Source organism: Phyllobates terribilis, unplaced genomic scaffold (genome assembly GCF_046119375.1).
Source record: "Phyllobates terribilis strain yellow unplaced genomic scaffold, ASM4611937v1 Scaffold_9__5_contigs__length_417890890, whole genome shotgun sequence".
NCBI lineage: Eukaryota > Metazoa > Chordata > Amphibia > Anura > Dendrobatidae > Phyllobates > Phyllobates terribilis.
The window spans coordinates 287,698,958-287,721,551 of NW_027362769.1; the positions used below are offsets into that span (position 1 = coordinate 287,698,958).

The 22,594-nt window shown below is 40.1% G+C and overlaps 1 protein-coding gene across 1 annotated transcript in view; it reads left to right on the forward strand.

The window, feature by feature from the left end:
- DNAH7 (dynein axonemal heavy chain 7) overlaps positions 1-22,594 on the forward strand; it is a 505,238-nt gene that overhangs the window by 332,065 nt on the left and 150,579 nt on the right. The window contains exon 45 of the mRNA XM_073647873.1: positions 15,775-15,960. Within this exon, the coding sequence (XP_073503974.1) occupies positions 15,775-15,960 (186 nt within the window). The remainder of the gene's footprint in view (positions 1-15,774; positions 15,961-22,594) is intronic.

Sequence of the window (22,594 nt, forward strand, 5' to 3'; positions counted from 1 at the left end):
GCCTGTCACGCCCAGACGAGTGTTATTAACGCCTTACCGACATCCGCAGTACATGTACGGCACAAGTCAGAAGCGGATGTGTGGAGTGGGCTGATGTGGCGAACTTGCCCCATACCCGTCATTTCATAGCTGTGAGTTACAGCCCGGAGCTGCCTCTAACAATCGTGGATAGCAAGAAGTGCCGCCCTCAATTGTTAACCTGTTAAATGCCGCTGTCAAACTCTCACAGCAGCATTAATGAAACAACAGCAGGAGATCGAAGGGCCAGCGATGGGTTTCCATGACAGCCGGGGGTCTGCTGAAGACCCTTGTGCTTGTCATTACAGAGTTCCTTTGAAACCCAGCCTGTGGCCGGGCTCCAAAGAAGACCGTGATTTTCGCTATATGCAGCAATGCTGTGGCAATGCAGTATTTAGCACAAGCGATCAGACGATCGCAGGTTATTGTCCCCCAAGAGGACTAACAAATACAGTGAAAAGTAAAAAAAAATGTTTGTAAAAAAACATAAAAGTTCAAATCACCTCTCTTTTCTTCCATTAAAATAAAGGTAATTAAAATTCAGAAAAGTCCGATCTATCAAAATATAAAAACAATTAACTCGATTTGTAAACAATGTAAACTGAAAAAGTTCAAGTATGGCAAAATTATGTTTTTTTGGTTGCTCCAATACCACAAAAAATACTGTAACAAGTGATCAAAATATCATATCTACCCAAAAACATCATCTTACCCTGCAAAAAATAAGACCTCATACAGCTCCATCAACTGAAAAATGAAAACATTATGGGCAATGAAAACATTATGGGCCTTGAAAAATAGCGACACAACCCAAAAAAATTTTTTTTTCAAATTTCAGATTTTTTTTTCACCACTGAAATAAAAAAAACTTGACATGATTGGTATCACTGTAATCGTACTGATAAGCAGAATAATACTACTAGGTAATTTTTACCACAAAATGTCAGAATTGCATTTTTTTTCTCAATTTCACTGCACTTGGAATTTTTTTTCCATTTTACAGTACATTGTGTGGCAAAATGAATGAAGGTATTCAAAAGTACAACTCATCCCACAAAAAGAAAGTCCTCATTTGTCTATGTGGACAGAAAAATAAAAAAGTTATGGCTCTGGGAAGAAGGGGGGAAAAAAAACAAAAAACGCAAAAACTAAAATTGGCCACGTCAGGAAGGGTTAAAGCTTCTGAGACTGGACTGCTCTGAATGAAGCAACACCCCAGTAGAATACCCACAGAGGAGGTAATTAGCATCAGTGCGGAAATAAAAGTAAAGTAGTACTAGACAGAACCTACTGTCTGCACTCCCAAGAACTTGATAGGGAAACCGTATTATGGCTTTAACACCTTCCTGATGTGGGATGTACCTTTAAAAGCATACAGGACTAATCATTCTAAAACCACATATAGCAGACAAGTATACTATAGGGTATATACAATGAAGAAGGTTTCATGTCATTCAGTAAAAAGGTTTCTCTTTGTTCAGCCAGGAGACAGTACAGACAAAACTATCAAATCCCTAGTTGTCCCTTCGTTTTGTCCCTCCCTGGCAGCGGGGGTTGGCACACTAATTTGTACTGTGTGTCACCCCCGCTCAATGTCGGTATTCCTTATAACCCTAATATATCCTATCCTGATTCATAGACCACATACACATAGAGAGAAAGATAGAAAAAATTACACATATGTGCAGTAGAGACCAAAAGTTTGGACACACCTTCTCATTTAAAGATTTTTCTATATTTTCATTACTATGAAAATTGTACATTCACACTGAAGGCATCAAAACTATGAATTAACACATGTGGAATTATATACTTAACAAAAAAGTGTGAAACAACTGAAAAAATGTCTTATATTCTAGGTTCTTCAAAGTAGCCACCTTTTGCTTTGATGACTGCTTTGCACACTCTTGGCATTCTCTTGATGAGCTTCAAGAGGTAGTCACCGGAAATGGTCTTCCAACAATCTTGAAGGAGTTCCCAGAGATGCTTAGCACTTGTTGACCCTTTTGCCTTCACTCTGTGGTCCAGCTCACCCCAAACTATCTCGATTGGGTTCAGGTCTGGTGACTGTGGAGGCCAGGTCATCTGGCATAGCACCCCATTACTCTCCTTCTTGGTCAAATAGCCCTTACACAGCCTGGAGGTGTGTTTGGGGTCATTGTCCTGTTGAAAAATAAATGATGGTCTAACTAAACGCAAACCGGATGGAATAGCATACCGCTGCAAGATGCTGTGGTAGCCATGCTGGTTCAGTATGCCTTCAATTTTGAATAAATCCCCAACAGTGTCACCAGCTAAGCACCCCCACACCATCACACCTCCTCCTCCATGCTTCTCGGTGGGAACCAGGCATGTAGAGTCCATCCGTTCACCTTTTCTGCGTCACACAAAGACACAGTGGTTGGAACCAAAGATCTCAAATTTGGACTCATCAGACCAAAGCACAGATTTCCACTGGTCTAATGTCCATTCCTTGTGTTCTTTAGCCCAAACAAGTCTCTTCTGCTTGTTGCCTGTCCTTAGCAGTGGTTTCCTAGCAGCTATTTTACCATGAAGGCCTGCTGCACAAAGTCTCCTCTTAACAGTTGTTGAAGAGATGTGTCTGCTGCTAGAACTCTGTGTGGCATTGACATGGTCTCTAATATGAGCTGCTGTTAACCTGCGATTTCTGAGGCTGGTGACTCGGATAAACTTATCCTCAGAAGCAGAGGTGACTCTTGGTCTTCCTTTCCTGGGGCGGTCCTCATGTGAGCCAGTTTCTTTGTAGCGTTTGATGGTTTTTGCAACTGCACTTGGGGACACTTTCAAAGTTTTCCCAATTTTTTGCACTGACTGACCTTCATTTCTTAAAGTAATGATGGCCACTGATTTTTCTTTACTTAGCTGCTTTTTTCTTGCAATAATACAAATTCTAACAGTCTATTCAGTAGGACTATCAGCTGTGTATCCACCAGACTTCTGCACAACACAACTGATGGTCCCAACCCCATTTATAAGGCAAGAAATCCCACTTCTTAAACCTGACAAGGCACACCTGTGAAGTGAAAACCATTTCCGGTGACTACCTCTTGAAGCTCATCAAGAGAATGCCAAGAGTGTGCAAAGCAGCCATCAAACCAAAAGGTGGCTACTTTGAAGAACCTAGAATATAAGACATATTTTCAGTTGTTAAGTATATAATTCCACATGTGCTAATTCATAGTTTTGATGCCTTCAGTGTGAATGTTCAATTTTCATAGTAATGAAAATACAGAAAAATCTTTAAATGAGAAGGTGTGTCCAAACTTTTGGTCTGTACTGTATATCAATGTACCATTACGCATGCTGGACATTAATAGAATATACACCCCACAAGCACCCGTCCTTCCAGTCATTTGTTGACTCCTTGAATTCCAACACTATAGGACTCTTTTTGACCTATGAGATGGGGAGTGATGACATCTCCTTTCTGGACTTGAAGATTTCAAGAAACTCAGATGGCTCTTTGAGAACTTCATTATATTGGAAACCGACGGCCACCAATTGCCTCCTAAAATGGGAGAGCTGTCAGCCGCCCCAACTAAAGAGAGGAATTCCCAAGGGGCAGTTCCTCAGGACCCGGAGGAACTGCTCCATGTGGAAAGCGTTTCAAACTGAATCAGTGAATCTAAAAAAGAGATTTTGGGACAGGGGGTAACCCTGATGGGATTATTGAGGCTGCTTTTCAACACGCCAAAGGGACAGATAGATCATCTTTACTGACCTCAAATACTAAACCCGACTCTGAGCCCATAACAAGACTAATAGGAACATATGACGATCAGTCGCACAGAGTCATGGAGGCCCTTAGAAAATATTGGTGTTAGAACCCTCCTGTTTGTTTTTTCCATCTTGTGTTTTGCGGTCACGTGACCCTCTGCCTTTATATTCCAGCTCCGCCTTTTTGGCTGTGCTGGACTTGAGTGTTGTTTGACTGTTTTGCTAGCCAGGTGCTTCGGTGCCTATATCTCTGTTTGCTTGGTCCTTTGGGACCTATAGTACCTTTTTCTCAGTTTATCTTTTGTTTTCTGCAACAACTTTCTATGTTCAGGAGGTGTCCCATTTTTGTTCCAGTCATTAGTTCTTTTATGGACCCCTTCCCTTTATTTTATAGGTCTTCGTTCAGACTAGCCTAGGACTAAGGCGGGTCTGTTCGCTAGGAACAGGCTGCCCGTTACATCGTAGGGATTCAGCCTAGTCTTACTGTAGGGAAAGCTTTCCCCTTCTTTCCTTAGTTCTTGTTTGCAGATCATAACAATTGGGGGATCCTCAGGGCTTACCCGGATATATCGGACTTGTTCCCACAGAAACCCTGGGTTACATACAGGAGGGGCAGGTCGATTAAGGATCTTGTAGTTCATAGCCACTTCTCCCAAACTAAAAAGGAGGGCATGTGGCTACAGAATAGGTCTCTGGGTACATTCAAGTGTGGTCACTGTTCATTCTGCCAGTACATTGCACCATCAAAAACTTCAGGAGTGATCTAACCAATCGAGTATATACTATGAAAAACTTTGCCAACTGCAGGACTTCAGGGGCGGTCTATTTCTGCACACGTACGTGCCTAGTGTACTATATAGGAAAAACTAAATGTGAACTATGCTTATGCATCAGCGAACACCTTGGGATGAGAGACATGGCAGAGATACACCACTCGTCCGACAAATAAATGCAAAACATGGAGGGGATGCTGCATGCATTTAGTTTCCTGTGATTGAGGTCATCCAACCATCAATCAGAAACGGGACTGGAACAAAAGAATATTACAACGGAAAACCCATTGGATCTACTGGATGGAATCAGTGAGTCCGAAGGGGCTAAACGAGCAGCTGAGCTTCATCTGAGTACATACATTAATGAGAATATTAGAGTCATATAGGATCAGCCTTATTGCATGGTTGGCAGCTACCATCTTTTTGATTTATGTAACCTATTACAGAGACCTTTTATGACTATTGATTTGTTGGACTATTTTTCTATCTTTTCTCCTATTTACTTTCAATATTTTGGGGTGTATAATCTCTAGTATACAAGTATGAGATAGAAGTAGCACAATAGCGTGCTGACACATTTCTTTCTTTGCTGGTGCGGTTTCCTATGATTCCCCCTATAATATGTAACTTTATTGGACTTACTATCTGTTCTTGTAGCAAACAAATGGGTGATATGAAGAAGAGATAATCTGCAAATATTACATACATGCCCCTTCTCAATGGAAGGATGTGTTGCATATGATGCGCCCCTTTGGTTTAAAATAATCCACTTTCCTCTGGGTGTGGCCATGTGAGTACTTCACATACTTTATCCCCACCCTGTGGTAATGGCATGTGAGATGTGGGGTAGACATTATCTCCATTCGCCCTTGACTGGTGCGTTCCACTGACGCCATCCCCGTGCATTCCATTGACCCTACTTCCGGCCGCGGTGGAAAAAAATGGCCGCCGGTGTCACTTCCGGTCACCGGATATGGTAGTGCGGTCCACTATGCGCTCGTCTGACCTCACGTCCGGCCGTGGGGCAAACTTGGCGCGTTCTTTAAATGCATTCAGTGGGCACACTATACTTACGAAAATGAAGAGGGCGTCACAAATATGGGGGTGAGTGACCTCCATCTAGCTCCCACCTGAAAGGGATTTGATTTTAATGTCTATCTGCTATACATGGGTGGTTCTTGAACTCTGCACACAGCATTACCTTGACACATGGAGAGAGATTGATGTCTCCCATCGATCCCCTGATGAACCTTGGATGATGCAGGGGGAAACGTGTCGGGACAACTAATGAGGGGCTACAAATGATAAGTGTCATCTTTCTACTTCAATGATACCATATTGATGGTGTTCCTGCTGTAATTGCATTCAGATGAACAGCTGCTGGGCTCTGAGTAACTGTTGTTGATCAGGGCTGTATACATGTTTATATCTTCTCCTGGTGATTTGACCAGTGAGATTCTGTTCTGTTCTTTTCCATTTTGGATCAGATTAATGAATAGTGACATTCTGGACTTTGGAAAGTACACCCTGTTTATTGTTGAAGGGCAAGTGCTTTTCATTTCCCTTGGTGATTACCTGTGTCTGTGATATTTCCATGTCCCAGACATTTCCTATTTGTGGGGTGTACACTCTTACAAAATTGAGTATTTAAGCAGAATTTGGATATACACTATTAATGTCCAGCATGCATAATGGTACTTTGATAAACATATGTGTAATTTTTTCTATCTTTCTCACTATGTGTATGTGGTCTATGAATCAGGATAGGATATATTATGGTTATAAGGGATACCGACATTGTGCGGGGGCGCCACACAGTGCAAATTAGGTTGCCAACCTCCGCTGCCAGGAAGGGACAGAAAGAAGGGACAACTAGGGAATTGATAGGTTTGTCTGTACTCTCTCCTGGCTGAACGAAGAGAAACCTTTTTACTGAATGAGAAGAAACCTTCTTTATTGTATATACCCTATAGTATACTTGTCTGCTATATGTGTTTTTAGAATGAATACTCCTGTATGCTTTTAAAGGTACTAAGAAAAGTTTATTTTTAGGGGTCTAATACTTTTGTCTTTGGTTGTTAACTTAATCTAGCCCCTATCTACAGTTGTGCTCAAAAGTTTACATACCCAGGCAGAATTTTTCCTTTCTTGGCCTTGTTTCTGAGAATATCAATGATAACGAAAAACTTTTTCTCCACTCATGGTTATTGGTTGGGTGAAGCCATTTATTGTCAAACTACTGTGTTTTCTCTTTTTAAATCTTAATGACAACCAAAAACATCCAAATGACCCTGATACATACCCCAGTTCTTAATACCATGTATTGCCTCCTCTAACATCAATGACAGCTTGAAGTCTTCTGTGGTAGTTGTGGATGAGGTTCTATATTTTCTCAGAAGGTAAAGCTGCCCATTCTTCTTGGCAAAAAGCCTCCAGTTCCTGTAAATTCCTGGGCTGTCTAGCATGAACTGCGCGCTTGAGATCTCCCCAGAGTGGCTCAATGGTATTGAGGTCAGGAGACTGAGATGGCCACTCCGGAACCTTCACTTTGTTCTGCTGTAGCCAATGACAGGTCGACTTGGCCTTGTGTTTTGGATCGTTGTCATGTTGGAACGTCCAAGTATGTCCTATGCGCTGCTTCTGGGCTGATGAGTGCAAATTTGCCTCCAGTATTTGCTGATAACGTGCTGCATTCTTTTAACATGTAAATTATACCAAGAAGGTTTGTAGTTAAGTAAACATATATACCCTCTAAAAACAATACTTTAATTTTATACTATTTAAAACACACCTATGCCCGTGTATATTAAGAAACAGAATATTTCTATAATTGTCAGAGATTTAATAATGGCACATCTCCCTAAGGAGGAAAATTGCTCAAAGATTAGCAAGGACTTATATAACCCTAATATGCCTCTAATCTGATCCTGCCTGATGCAGAGGTTGGCACCCTAATAACGCTTTGGCTCCCCTGCTCATCGGTGGCTGTCCCTACCTGTCCCTGTTACACTCTACGGGGTGAACTAAACATGATATATAGAGGTGACTGCCTAGTCTAATACATAGATATTCCTAGTATACAAGTGGTAAAAACTATACAGATAGATAAAGGTAAATTGATAGACTTATCTTTCATTCAAAGTATGCCTCAACGCATTTCCCCATCATTAGGTTCATCAGGTGGCCGATACCGGGATTCTTTGTCAAGGAATGACGAAGCTGCATGATGTGTATTGCAGGAAGGCTGATGGCTGAACATTCTGCATTCATCTTTCCTTCAACTATTACCAAGTTTCCTGTTCCTTTGTAGCTCACACATCCCCAAAACATCAGCGATCCACCTCCGTGCTTTACTGTAGGAATGGTGTTCCTTTCGTCATAGGCCTTGTTGACCTCTCTCCAAATGTAATGTTTATGGTTGTTGCCAAAAAGTTCAATTTTGTTCTCATCACTCCAAATTACCTTGTTCCAGAAGCTTTGAGGCTTGTCTCTGTGCTGTTTGGCGTATTGTAGGCGAGATACTTTGTGGCATTTGCGCAGTTATGGCTTTCTTCTGGCGACTTGACCATGCAGCCCATTTTTCTTCAAGTGCCTCCTTATTGTGCATCTTGAAACAGCCACACCACTAGTTTTCAGAGTCCTGAATTTCAGCTGATGTTATTTGTGGGTTTTTCTTTGCATCCTGAACAATTTTCCTGGCAGTTGTGGCCAAAATCTTTGTTGGTCTACCTGACCATGGTTTGGTCACAGTTTGAACGCTGCTGACTGGCATTATCAATTCCTTTGATATCTTTTTGTATCCCTTTCCTGTGTTATACAGTTCAACTAACTTTTCCTGTAGATCCGTTGATAATTCCTTTGCTTTCCCCATCACTCAGTATCCAGAAACGTCAGTGGCTGGATGAAAGATGCAAGAGTCTGTCTGTATCCCAGAAACTCACTCAGCTTTTATGCACACACACTGATTACAAGCAAACAGGTCACAGGTGAGGATGTTACCTTTAGTAGCCATTCAAACCCATTTGTGTCAAATTCTGTGCATGATATCAGGCCAAAATCACCAGGGTGTGTGAACTTTTGATCAGGATCATTTGGATGTTTTTGGTTGTCATTAAGATTTAAAAAGAGAAAACACAGTAGTTTGACAATAAATGGCTTCACCCAACCAATAACCATGAGTGGAGAAAAAGTTTTTTTGTTATCATTCATATTCTCTAAAATAAGGCCAAGAAAGGAAATATTCTGCCGGGGTATGTAAACTTTTGAGCACAACTGTATATATCTATGAGTCGGTGTTTATTCTATGATGTGGGATGGAAAAAAAAATGTAAAAGAAATAGAAAAAAATATGTAATTTCGAACCAACCCCCCATCCTTTTCCTAGTTTGGTATCACCACATCTATAAAAGTCCAATCTGACCAATAACAATAAATATTGTAAGGAGAAGAAAAATCACAACTGCAGAAATACAGTTTTCCATCGCCACACCTCTCTAAAAATTACAATAAAAAAGCAATAGCAATAAAAATTACTATTAAAATTATGCAAAAATCAAGCTAAGTTGACAGAAAAATAAATTAATAAAGTTCCAGGTGTCAAATGGAACAAAATGTTGTCAGGTGATTTTTTTTTACTGCACAAAGAACACTGAAAAAAACACAAAAATGGTGGAATTACATTTTTTTTCACCATTTGGCTGCACTTGGATTTTTTTTTACATTTTCCAGTATGCAGTATGATAACATGAATGGTGTCATTCAAAACGACAACTCGCCCCACAAACCACCAACCCTCATGTGCCTTTGCCGATGAAAAAATAAATAAGTTATAGCTCTTGGAGGAAAGGGAGGAAATATGAAAACACAAAAACAAAAAATGGCTGTGGTAAAAGAAGGAGTTAAAAGGAATCTGTCAGCAGGTTTCTCCTATGTAATCTGAAGACAGCAGGAGATGGGGGCTGAAACAGATGTTTACTTACAATGAAGGTTTTATCAGCAGGAGACTATCACGGTCTGGACTTCAGCTCATGCAATCGACCACCTGCTGAACTGACTCCGCCCCTCCTGTGATAAGCAGCTCACTGTTGCTAGACAATGTACATAGAGAGCTGTGGTGTGGGCGGGGTTAGCTGTGGTGTGGGCGAGGGCAGCTTTCTCAGCTCTACTTCATGCTGTATATAAAAGCTCTGATTGTGTCATAAGTGCTGCACCCAGTAATCTAAGTGACACATCATTGGATGCTGGGTCTCTTTTCCTACATTATGCTGCTCTCAGATGAGGTAGCAAAAACCTGCTGACAGATTCCCTTTAAATGGTACTGGAGGTGTTTTTTTGCACGGTTTTCCATAACAACCATGATAACTGTTAATTCTGGGTTAAAAGGGGTTGTTCCCTTTCAGTAAATGAATGTTCAAGGCTGCAGATATTATTAGGAAACAATACGTGCTGCACTCACTTTCCCTGGGATCCCTGGCGAGCTTGGGGCAATGTGTCTACACTTGCTGAGCCACTGAGCTTACTGATTGGCTGCTGCGCTGTCAATGTGATCTCACCTCCGCAGCCAATGCCACACACTGGGAGCCGCATCGGACGCTTGCCCATGGACCTGGGGAAGGTGTGTATGGTGAGGGGGTTGTTTTTTTATAATAATTAGCCCCCGGGACATTCATTTACTGAAAGGGAAGCAACCCATTTAATTCAGGATCATAGGTAACGCAATATGTGTACAAACTGCTGACTGGTGTTCAGAGCTGAACATCGCCTATAAAGATAAGAAAGACAGATACTATCTCATTTTAATTTTTATTCTAATGTAAAGTACACTGTGTGACCTATAATTATTTGATGAAAGCAAATATTATTAGCTGAAAAATGTTGTCCACACACTTTGTTCTTTGCAGAAAAGCTTTTGTGGCTTAAAACTGATAGAATTTGTTTACCAGGGTCACCATGTAATATTTGAGTTTACCTGACATCATTTCAGATTTGTTTTGTAAATCTCTAAAACTGGCAGTAGAAACAAAGTAACGGGCACTGAGATAATGTAAGGTGACTGCTTTCCTTAATATAGTTAGGCTTTCAGATATGAACTGTTCTGGGATGATGATATAATAACTCTGTCTGTTCTAAATCATCATTTCTGGCCTTCGTGTAAAACGTGATTAGCATTTTACATCTCATACTAAGCACAGTATAATGTGTTGACAGCACCACATAAATTATTTTCTGGGGGCTGAAGCTCACAAATTTGTTGGCATCAATTATATGCCTTTGTACAGAAGGATTGATGAGCTGCAATAAAATGGAATATTTATCTGTGTCAGGGGTTTGTGTTTTCCTAACAGCTAGTTTGGATATTTTTGACATTAATGGTATTTTTCTGGTTTGTATTATTTCATACAGGAATATAAATTTATTATATTTTAAACATTTTAATTTGGCTGTAATTCAGATTTTAATATGGTCTTAAAACACATTTTGGGAGCCTCTATCAAACAGTCCTAAGGCTTTGTTAATTAGCAGAAGAAAATGTGTTTATCTACTAATCTGAATTAGATGTTGTTTTTTCCTTTTCTTTTCTTACCTAAACCTGGATGTGTCCTAAAAAGCAGTAAGTCTTATAGTCAGTAATTATGGCCAATGTTTGTGGGACAAGAAACATGGATTCCTTCTTCAATCTCACAGTTGCTATATTTCTGTGACTCCTCAAAACTGCAAGGCGGTGCCAGCTGTATACACGACTATTAAAATTAATTACCACTAATATATAATAATGTGCGGCACTGACCGTAACAATATTTATAATTAACTTTATTAATAACATGATTCATTAAAAAAAATAAAAACCAGACAGACAAAATACTTATTCCACAAAGCCACAGACTCACAAGATAAAGTGCAATACATATAGATCAAATATATTATGGGGGTAAAAATAAAAATATATTTAAAAATGTAAGTACCAAATAGAAGAAGAGTGAAGAAGCCTAAATAGAGCGAGAGTCCTGGGACATATTAGTAATAAAAGTAGCAAATGCCCTAGTAATTAGACATGTTTCACCCACCAAACCCAACAAGTGTTATGGATCCGGGTGGTGGAACCTCTGTGCTGCGGTGCAAGGAGGGACCCAGACGGGCGTAACTAGGTATCAACTCGGACCGACCAAGGTCTTACGGCGGCTCAATCGACTCCGTGACCAGGGAGGGACCGAGCAGAGGGACCAGGTGCTACTCTGGGGACGACCTTGTAAGAGAGCAGGTGACTCCCACAGGTCAGATGGCAAGGACTGACCGGTACAGCAGATGAGCACGGCAAGCAGGCTGACGGGTGGTCCGGACAGACGGACTGGCATACACGGCAGGAACAAGCAGGAGCCTCCAGGTAGGCTGACAGGTAGGCACGGCAGGTAACAGGCGGGAGCCTCTAGGTAGGCTGTCAGGCAGGCAAGGCAAGTAACGAGCAGGAGCCTCTAGGTAGGCTGTCAGGCAGGCAAGGCAAGTTACAAGCAGGAGCCTCTAGGTAGGCTGTCAGGTGGTCACAGCAAGTGACAGGCGGGAGCCTCTAGGTAGGCTGTCAGGCAGGCAAGGCAAGTGACTGGCAGGGGCTTCCCGGTAAGCAGGCGGACAGAGCCCATAGGCAGACTGGCGGACTGGAGAGTAGACAAGCAGACGGAGTTGACTTGAAGTCAGGCTGGCGGGCTGGACTAGTAGTCAGGCTAGCAGAGGGACCTGAGGGCTGATGCAGAGTATCAAACACAAAACTACAACCTTGCACGGGCACCTCCATATTGGAGGAGGTGCCTTTTATAGGGGAAGTCCTCCGGCCATTGGCTGGGGACTTTTTAAGACGGCGCGCGGCCCCTTTAAGAGGGCGGGAGCGCGCGCGTGTCCTATGCACAGGGCCAGGGAAGCTGCGTGCACTAGCAGCAGCTGCAGGGAGGCCAGAAGACGCCGGAGCAGGACCGCGGCGGTAAGGAGGCAGAGACGCCGATGCTACAACAAGTGCTTCACGCATGGCTTCTTCAGGGGTGACTGATCATTGAAGTCAAAAGATAATTATTATATAGGTTTAGACTGATAGGAGAGGTACATGTCACATTATGTCACACAGGTGAACTTACATACGCGAAAATCAAAGCGAGTGTGTACAAACTGTCAGTGCAAGCGCAATGGAGCAGAAGGAAGGCACAGGTGCGTAAGCAATCTAGAGGTGTGTGCATCGGGAATACACATATCATGTGATTACAAAATACATGCAGAATCACGCGAGAGTAAGAGAATAAGCAGACTGTATAAAGGATAAATGTAGACGAGAATGGCAAGTCAGTTCCAACACCATGCTTGGATGTCACATAGCAGCTCTGCCGCTAAGAACAGAACAGAAAACCAGATAAATAATAAACCGAATTAGAGAGCAAGGAATGTGACTGTACTAATGCAGTGTGAATAGGCTGAAATGGATATGTGGTGGGAGTGGTAGAAAAAGTGAAACAAGATTGGATATGTAAATCAGTGTAATTGTAATAATCAATGGTTACATAAAGTAAACAAAATCTATATAAATACAGATATAAAAAAATATAAACAAAATGATAAAAACATAACAAAAAAAGTGGCAATTAAATGCATTTTAATAATGTATATTACTATAGTGAAAGTGAAATGGAATACAGAAAAGAAAAAAAAATAACAAAGCAAAAAATCAAAACAAACATTACGTAGATAGTCCACAAAAAATACATGGACACAAAAGAAAACTAACTGTGAAAGACTCCGCTAATATGCTTCCATATGTGACTTTTTGAGGGCCAAATTTGAAAGGGATATACTGGATGTCATATAAACCGAAAAAGTGACATGTACGCAATAAAGCACAAGACTTACAAGACTAATAATAGTATGAAACTCAGATATACAGTGGTGTGAAAATGTTTGCCCCCTTCCTGATTTCTTCTTATTTTGCATGTCTGTCACACTTAAATGTTTCAGATCACAAAACAAATTTAAATATTAGACAAAGATAACACAAGTAAACACAAAATGCTGTTTTTAAAATGAAGGTCTTTATTATTAAGGGAAAAAGAAATCCAAACCTACAGGGCCTTCTGTGAAAAAGTGATTGCCCTCTAAACCTAATAACTTGTTGGCCCACCCTTAGCAGCAACAACTGTAATCAAGCATTTGCAATAACTGGCAATGAGTCTTTTACAACACACTGGAGGAATTTTGACCTACTCGTCTTTGCAAAATTATTGTAATTCAGCCACATTGGAGGGTTTCCGAGCATGAACCGCCTTTTTAAGGTCGTGCCACAGCATCTCAATCGGATTAAGGTCATGACTTTGAGGAGGCCACTCCAAAGTCTTCATTTTATTTTTCTTAAGCCATTCAGAGGTGGACTTGCTGGTGTGTTTGGATCATTGTCCTGCTGCACAACCCAAGTGTGCTTCAGCTTGAGGTCACAAACAGATGGCCGGGCATTCTCCTTCAGGATTTTTTGTTAGACCACAGAATTCATGTTTTCATTTATCACAGCAAATCTTCCAGGTCCTGAAGCAGCAAAACAGATCCAGACCATCACACTACCACCACCTTATTTTACTGTTGGTATGCTGTTCCTTTTCTGAAATGCTGTGTTACTTCTACACCAGATGAATAATGGGACATACACCTTCCAAAAAGTTCAACTTTTGTCTCGTCAGTCCACAATATTCTCCTAAAAAGCCTTGGCGATCATCATGATGTTTTCTGGCAAAACTGAGACAAGACTTTGTTCTTTTTTTCTCTGCAGTGATTTTCGTCTTGGAACTCAGGCATTCCATTTTTGCCCAGTCTCTTTTTTATGGTGGAGTCATGAACACTGACCTTAACTTGCAAGTGACGCCTGCAATTGTTTGGATGTTGTTGTGGGGTCTTTTGTGACTTTTTAAATGACTAGTCACTGTGCTCTTGGGGTAATTTTAGTCGGCCAGCCACTCCTTGGAAGATTCACCATTGTTCCATGTTTTCGCCATTTGTGGATAATGGCTCTCACTGTGGTTCACTGAAGTCCCAAAGCTTTACAAATGGCTTTATAACCTTTTCCAGACTGATAGATCTCAATTACTTTGTTTCTCATAAGTTCCTGAATTTCTTTGGATTGCAGCATGATGTCTAGCTTTTGAGAATCTTTTGGTCTTCTTCACTTTGTCAGGCAGGTCCTATTTAAGTGATTTCTTGATTGAGTACAGGTCTGGCAGTAATCGGGCATGTATGTGGCTAGGGAAATTGCACTCCGCTTCTCAAAGATGTGATAAAGCACAGTTAATTTATGTTGTGGGGGGGCAATCAGTTTTTCACACAGGGCCCTGTAGGTTTGGATTTCTTTTTCCCTTAATAATAAATACCTTTATTTAAAAACTGCATTTTGTGTTTGCTTGTGTTATCTTTGTCAAATATTAAAATTTATTTTGTGATCTGAAACATTTAAGTGTGACAAACATGCAAAAGAATAAGAAATCAGGAAGGAGGCAAATACTTTTTCTTACTACTGTATACAAAACCTCAAAAGGTACTGCATATCAGTATATATCTCCTCAAATTAATTAAACTCTGAATTAAGATGAAGGAGCCGTTTTTCAATATGACAATGCTAGACTGCATGTTGCTTGTGCTGATATGAACACCCTGTGTGGCCTAAAAGTGGACCATGGCCTGCATCGTTTCCAGACTTGTCTCCTATCTGGGACATCATTGTCGGCAATTGCAAAGGTAGCTGCCAGCAGCGGATCTTGATGATTTGCCGAAGTACACTCAGAGAGGCAGAACATTCCTCAGACAACCATTAATAACCTCATTGATAGAAGCCAACAGTTGTAAGTGCAGGGATTTCTGCACATGACGCTTACACTCATTACCGAATAAATCGAGAAGTTTTGCAAATGTTGTTTCCACTTTTTAATCATTTGCATATCAATATGTCTATCGATCCTGTGGTTTCCATACTTCCATGCCTTTTCCTTATTGGTGTTGGAATTTCCAAGTTGAGGGGTTTCTACGCAGCCACACATCCCCTGACAGCTATGTAGAGTAATTGTAGAGTAAATTGGACCAATGACAACTGTTTGCTGTAAACAATTATAGGGATAGTTTTACAGCTCCGACATTTATGCATTGCACAATTTAATAACATAAAATAGCTGTAAAGGCATTCTTATATGGTAATGATCAACCACCATGTACATTAATTATATCCTGTTATTATCAGGTCGATCTGTGCAGCAAAAAACTGGATCGAGCAGAGCAATTAATTGGAGGATTAGGTGGAGAAAAAACAAGATGGAGTCAAACTGCGATTGAGCTTGGAACGCTTTACATTAACCTCACGGGGGATATCCTCATTTCTTCAGGAATTGTGGCTTATCAAGGAGCCTTCACGTCAAGTTACCGACAGGTACCGCCTTGATGTTTCTTTTTACCTTTCATCTTGGCTTGTCATTCTGAGGCCGCACACCTTTCCCAGTAAGGAATGAGAGGAAGTCATTTGTTCTTTTTCATCATTTGTGTGTGTCCATTCTTCGTGGCTGCCATTATATGTTCTCCCTGCTAATGAGCTGTTGTCATGAAGATGAAAAAGTGCATATTTACTGCAGAATGTCACCAAACGTCTTCCCAGCAGAGACGGACTAGCAGCGGATTCCAATTAAAAGTCCACAAAGTCTTTGTGTAATTTTCAACAAACAGTGTTTAGTCCATTCCAGGATTCGTCAGATGAGCCATCACAGTGGCAGGAGATCCTGGCCAGATTTGATGTTCTGTTGACTTGTGAACACATTCACATAGCAATTATTTATGGTTGCTTTGATATTTACCACTGTGCATTTTCCTATCATGTACATTGTATTAGTTACTATATATAATATCATTTATTATGGTGCAAAACTACAGCTTTCGCTTTACAAAAAGGGATTTATGCTCATACAGTCAAGGAAAAATAAAAAGTTATGCTAAAAGTTAACAGAATTCTTTACTGTTCTTTTTTTTCCTTTTTAATGATGAGCACGTTGGAGAAAGAGGCTGGTTCCATTAGGGCTCATGTTGCATAAGCAGATTACATCTAGGTGCACACTCCAAATTAGAAAGGTCTTTGGGGCAGAACTGTATATATGTATACCTTCAAGTTCACACAGAGGTGGCACTACAAATAGAAACATTGTGGCATTGGATGGTGTAGAGGCTGTGTCCTCCCCTGTATGGGCGCCAGGCCTCTGTGTGCCACTGTGCAGATCCTGTACACATCGCATTGCCATGTGCGTGATGCCTATTGCTCTACCAGGAAGAAGTAATATGCTGTATTGTTATTCTGCTTGTGTGGCTACCACAGCCAGTGTGCTTTCTACTTTTTCTACTCTTAGCCTGACATTTACATTGAATGTATGAAACGTGTTTCTTCGGCAATTTGCTGCCATTTCCTTTAGATGTCACTGTCGGTCCAGGCTAAGGAGCGCATGTTACTCATGGATAGAAATAACTCCACTCTTCTTATTCCAGCTCTTGTTTTGATCTGTGTCTATTTCACTAATCTTCTGTGTACCTCAGCAAAATAAGCCAAAGTGAAGAGATTTATTAGATAAGATCTGGTGTTCAGGAATAGCAAGACTGTTATCTTGTCATAGATATGCAGGCATTGATGTAGATTTGTGTAACTATAAAAAAAAAAACTCCGGGGTTAATTATTTCATTATTTCAGAAAACTTCTGTAGTTAGACTCAATTAAATTGCACATCAGTCACATAGAGTTTACACTTTGTGCATACGGAAATGTGTTTCTACTAATGGAATTTCTTTTCATTGAACGAAGACAATGTTTGCCGGCTTTGTATCATTCCCAGGAATAGACATGTTGCTATATGAAGCATGCATGGGTTCTCTGCTCATCCATTGCTCCTGAAAATGAGCCTCTGTTTAATAAGGGCATCAAATCGGACAGTTTACTTAAAGACTAGATATTTTATATTTTATTGCATTGCAATCACTTTTACTAATACAATTCCACTGAAATTGACACTTAGGCTAGTATTGCGGTAAGTGGTGGGGGATGCTTCAGCTGAATTATCTCAGGAATAGAAATTAAATGTAACCCTTCCTTTTATCCACATCCTCTAAATTATACATGTCAAACTCTGGCCCCTGGGCCAAATCTGGCCTGCAGGGTGATTATATTTGGCCCCTTACACCAGAACCACCACCACTATTTGGGGCCATTATTCTGTATGGAGGACTTTGTGGGGGCCCATTATATTGTATAGAAGGCAATTTGAGGCCCATAATACTATAAGGAGGCCTATGTGGGGCCCAGTATACTGTACGGAAAGCTATGTGGGGCCCGTTATACTGTATACTGATTGACCCTCGACTTTTTCCAAGTTTTTTTATTTTGGTACTCTGTGTGTTTGCGTTTGACATCCCTGCTCTACATGGTATAACATGTGTTGAACACCATATTGTGCCATGTTATGGAACTGTAAGTTCTGTATGTGACTGTTGTTTCCTTTAGGGATCAGAAATAATGCAGTACAATACAGATGTTTCCCAAGAATCAATATACACAGATTATGGGCCCGATTCATTAACACAGGCTATTTTCTCGCCAGTCCTGATTAGGGGACATGGTGAAGTCAGACTCTCCTGATTTATTAAGAGATGCATGCTTTTATATGAATCAGGAGTGTCTAACCCGTGGTGTGCACCTCCGTGCATCACACCAGACATTTTACTCCAGTCACTGATTAGAGTAACTTTTCCAATGTAAGAAACTCAGTCACTCATCATGAATTAGACAAGCTGTGACGTCACATCCTGCCATGACCCTGTTCCACCTTATTTTGACCTAGCTCAGAGAAACTTGCCTGAAAAGCCCCAATATTTTTGCACAACTGAGAGTTGCGCAAATATTTTCCAACTTTTCAAAGCAATTTATGCCAGAATGCTGTTGAAATTACTTTGATGAATCGGGGTCTAAATGTTTCAGTTTTCATTGACTTCTAATAAGAAGAAAAACATTGTTTCAACGGCATCAAAAGAAATCATCCAAATTTTAAAATGTTGGCAGAGCTGCCATAAAAATGGCAAAAAGTGGCAACTTTAATATTTCAGTGAGTGGCAGTTTCGTTATGTTTTCCTATTGTCAGAAACACCTTTCAAAGGTGAGTTTACTTTGATCATACATGGATGGCCAATGATTAGGATAGGTCATCAATATTAAATCATTGGGGGTCTCTAGGGACCCCTACCAATCAGGCTGTTTGAAGTGTGAGCGTGTGACACTGCTGCTTCTTTAATGTTACATCTTGCCATCTACCTCTGCACACTGTCTAAGTAGTAGTAGTAGTAGTTGTAGTAGTAGATGCAGTAGTAGTAGTAGTAGTAGATGCAGTAGTAGTAGTAGTAGATGCAGTAGTAGTAGTAGTAGTAGATGCAGTAGTAGTAGTAGATGCAGTAGTAGTAGTAGTAGATGCAGTAGTAGTAGTAGTAGATGCAGTAGTAGTAGTAGTAGATGCAGTAGTAGTAGTAGTAGATGTAGTAGTAGTAGATGCAGTAGTAGTAGTAGTAGATGTAGTAGTAGTAGATGCAGTAGTAGTAGTAGATGCAGTAGTAGTAGTAGATGTAGATGTAGTAGTAGTAGTAGTAGATGTAGTAGTAGTAGTAGTAGATGTAGTAGTAGTAGTAGATGCAGCAGTAGTAGTAGTAGATGCAGTAGTAGTAGTAGTAGTAGATGCAGTAGTAGTAGTAGATGCAGTAGTAGTAGTAGTAGTAGATGCAGTAGTAGTAGTAGTAGATGCAGTAGTAGTAGTAGATGTAGTAGTAGTAGTAGTAGTAGTAGTAGTAGATGCAGTAGTAGTAGATGCAGTAGTAGTAGTAGATGCAGTAGTAGTAGTAGTAGATGCAGTAGTAGTAGTAGATGCAGTAGTAGTAGTAGATGTAGTAGTAGTAGTAGTAGTAGATGCAGTAGTAGTAGTAGTAGTAGATGTAGTAGTAGTAGTAGATGCAGTAGTAGTAGTAGTAGATGCAGTAGTAGTAGTAGATGCAGTAGTAGTAGTAGTAGTAGATGCAGTAGTAGTAGTAGTAGATGCAGTAGTAGTAGTAGATGCAGTAGTAGTAGTAGATGTAGTAGTAGTAGTAGTAGTAGATGCAGTAGTAGTAGTAGTAGTAGTAGATGCAGTAGTAGTAGTAGTAGTAGTAGATGCAGTAGTAGTAGTAGTAGTAGTAGATGTAGTAGTAGTAGTAGTAGTAGATGTAGTAGTAGTAGTAGTAGTAGATGCAGTAGTAGTAGTAGTAGTAGTAGATGTAGTAGTAGTAGTAGTAGTAGATGCAGTAGTAGTAGTAGTAGTAGATGCAGTAGTAGTAGTAGTAGATGCAGTAGTAGTAGTAGATGCAGTAGTAGTAGTAGATGTAGTAGTAGTAGTAGTAGTAGATGCAGTAGTAGTAGTAGTAGTAGTAGATGCAGTAGTAGTAGTAGTAGTAGTAGATGTAGTAGTAGTAGTAGATGTAGTAGTAGTAGTAGATGCAGTAGTAGTAGATGCAGTAGTAGTAGTAGTAGATGCAGTAGTAGTAGTAGATGCAGTAGTAGTAGTAGATGTAGTAGTAGTAGTAGTAGATGCAGTAGTAGTAGTAGTAGTAGTAGATGTAGTAGTAGTAGTAGTAGATGCAGTAGTAGTAGTAGATGCAGTAGTAGTAGTAGTAGTAGATGCAGTAGTAGTAGTAGATGCAGTAGTAGTAGTAGTAGATGCAGTAGTAGTAGTAGTAGATGCAGTAGTAGTAGTAGTAGATGCAGTAGTAGTAGTAGTAGATGTAGTAGTAGTAGATGCAGTAGTAGTAGTAGATGCAGTAGTAGTAGTAGATGTAGATGTAGTAGTAGTAGTAGTAGATGTAGTAGTAGTAGTAGATGCAGCAGTAGTAGTAGTAGATGCAGTAGTAGTAGTAGTAGTAGATGCAGTAGTAGTAGTAGATGCAGTAGTAGTAGTAGTAGATGCAGTAGTAGTAGTAGTAGATGCAGTAGTAGTAGTAGATGTAGTAGTAGTAGTAGTAGTAGTAGATGCAGTAGTAGTAGATGCAGTAGTAGTAGTAGTAGATGCAGTAGTAGTAGTAGATGCAGTAGTAGTAGTAGTAGATGCAGTAGTAGTAGTAGATGCAGTAGTAGTAGTAGATGTAGTAGTAGTAGTAGTAGATGCAGTAGTAGTAGTAGTAGTAGATGTAGTAGTAGTAGTAGTAGTAGATGCAGTAGTAGTAGTAGTAGATGCAGTAGTAGTAGTAGTAGATGCAGTAGTAGTAGTAGATGCAGTAGTAGTAGTAGTAGTAGATGCAGTAGTAGTAGTAGTAGATGCAGTAGTAGTAGTAGATGCAGTAGTAGTAGTAGATGTAGTAGTAGTAGTAGTAGTAGATGCAGTAGTAGTAGTAGTAGTAGTAGATGTAGTAGTAGTAGTAGTAGTAGATGCAGTAGTAGTAGTAGTAGATGTAGTAGTAGTAGTAGTAGTAGATGCAGTAGTAGTAGTAGTAGTAGTAGATGCAGTAGTAGTAGTAGTAGATGCAGTAGTAGTAGTAGATGCAGTAGTAGTAGTAGATGTAGTAGTAGTAGTAGTAGTAGATGCAGTAGTAGTAGTAGTAGTAGATGCAGTAGTAGTAGTAGTAGTAGTAGATGTAGTAGTAGTAGTAGTAGTAGTAGATGTAGTAGTAGTAGTAGTAGATGCAGTAGTAGTAGATGCAGTAGTAGTAGTAGTAGATGCAGTAGTAGTAGTAGATGCAGTAGTAGTAGTAGATGTAGTAGTAGTAGTAGTAGATGCAGTAGTAGTAGTAGATGCAGTAGTAGTAGTAGATGTAGTAGTAGTAGTAGTAGTAGTAGTAGTAGTAGTAGATGCAGTAGTAGTAGTAGTAGTAGTAGATGTAGTAGTAGTAGTAGTAGATGCAGTAGTAGTAGTAGATGCAGTAGTAGTAGTAGTAGATGCAGTAGTAGTAGTAGTAGATGCAGTAGTAGTAGTAGATGCAGTAGTAGTAGTAGATGTAGTAGTAGTAGTAGTAGATGCAGTAGTAGTAGTAGTAGATGCAGTAGTAGTAGTAGATGCAGTAGTAGTAGTAGATGCAGTAGTAGTAGTAGTAGATGCAGTAGTAGTAGTAGTAGATGTAGTAGTAGATGTAGTAGTAGTAGTAGTAGTAGTAGTAGTAGTAGATGCAGTATTAGTAGTAGTAGATGCAGTAGTAGTAGTAGTAGATGTAGTAGTAGTAGATGCTAGTTAATGCAGTGTTTCCCACTGAAGTAAATTGGACAACTCTGCAATACTCTGCACTGCGGCTAAGAAGTGGACGGCGTGCAGGAAGACTCCACAATGTAACAGAGCCTGCAGTGCTCTCACAAGCTCCGCAGCCCGATAAACAGCTGATCGGCAGGGGTGCTGGGCTTCAAATCCACACCAATCTAATATTAATTAACCCCTTTTAATCATCAAAACTAAGAATTTACAAAGACTGTCACTGAAATGTATTAAATGTGTACAACTTAAAGAAATGGATATAAATCATTTCATTCTGGTAGTTTGATTTATATAATTTTTATTTGGCCATTCCAAATTAAAACCCTTCAATTTTAAAATTAGGTTTGATTTATTTTCTGAAAAAAACAAACAATATTTGCATTAGCCGGGTCAGGTTAGACAGGGTCTTATTACTATTGCATGCTCTGCTTTGTGTTTTTTTGCGTCCGTATGATTGGAATTTTCACATAAGGGACTTAATCAGCTATAATAAAATTCTTGCTGTTATGACTGTGTCAAGTACGCGTATTAATATTCTTTTAGAAACCACACAATGTTTATTTGGTTAAACATTTTCACTCATTCATTCACACAATGTGTGAAAAGAAGCTAGATAAAGGCAAATATTAGGAGGTCGATTCATCAGAGTGTTTACACCAGAAAACCGGTGTAAAACAATTTAAATAGTCACTAAATTTTTGCAACTTTTGGCGTTTTCACACCAGTTTCAAGAGATCCACCAAAATGGGTAGAGCAGGGGAGGGAATGTAATGTGCTGCAGCT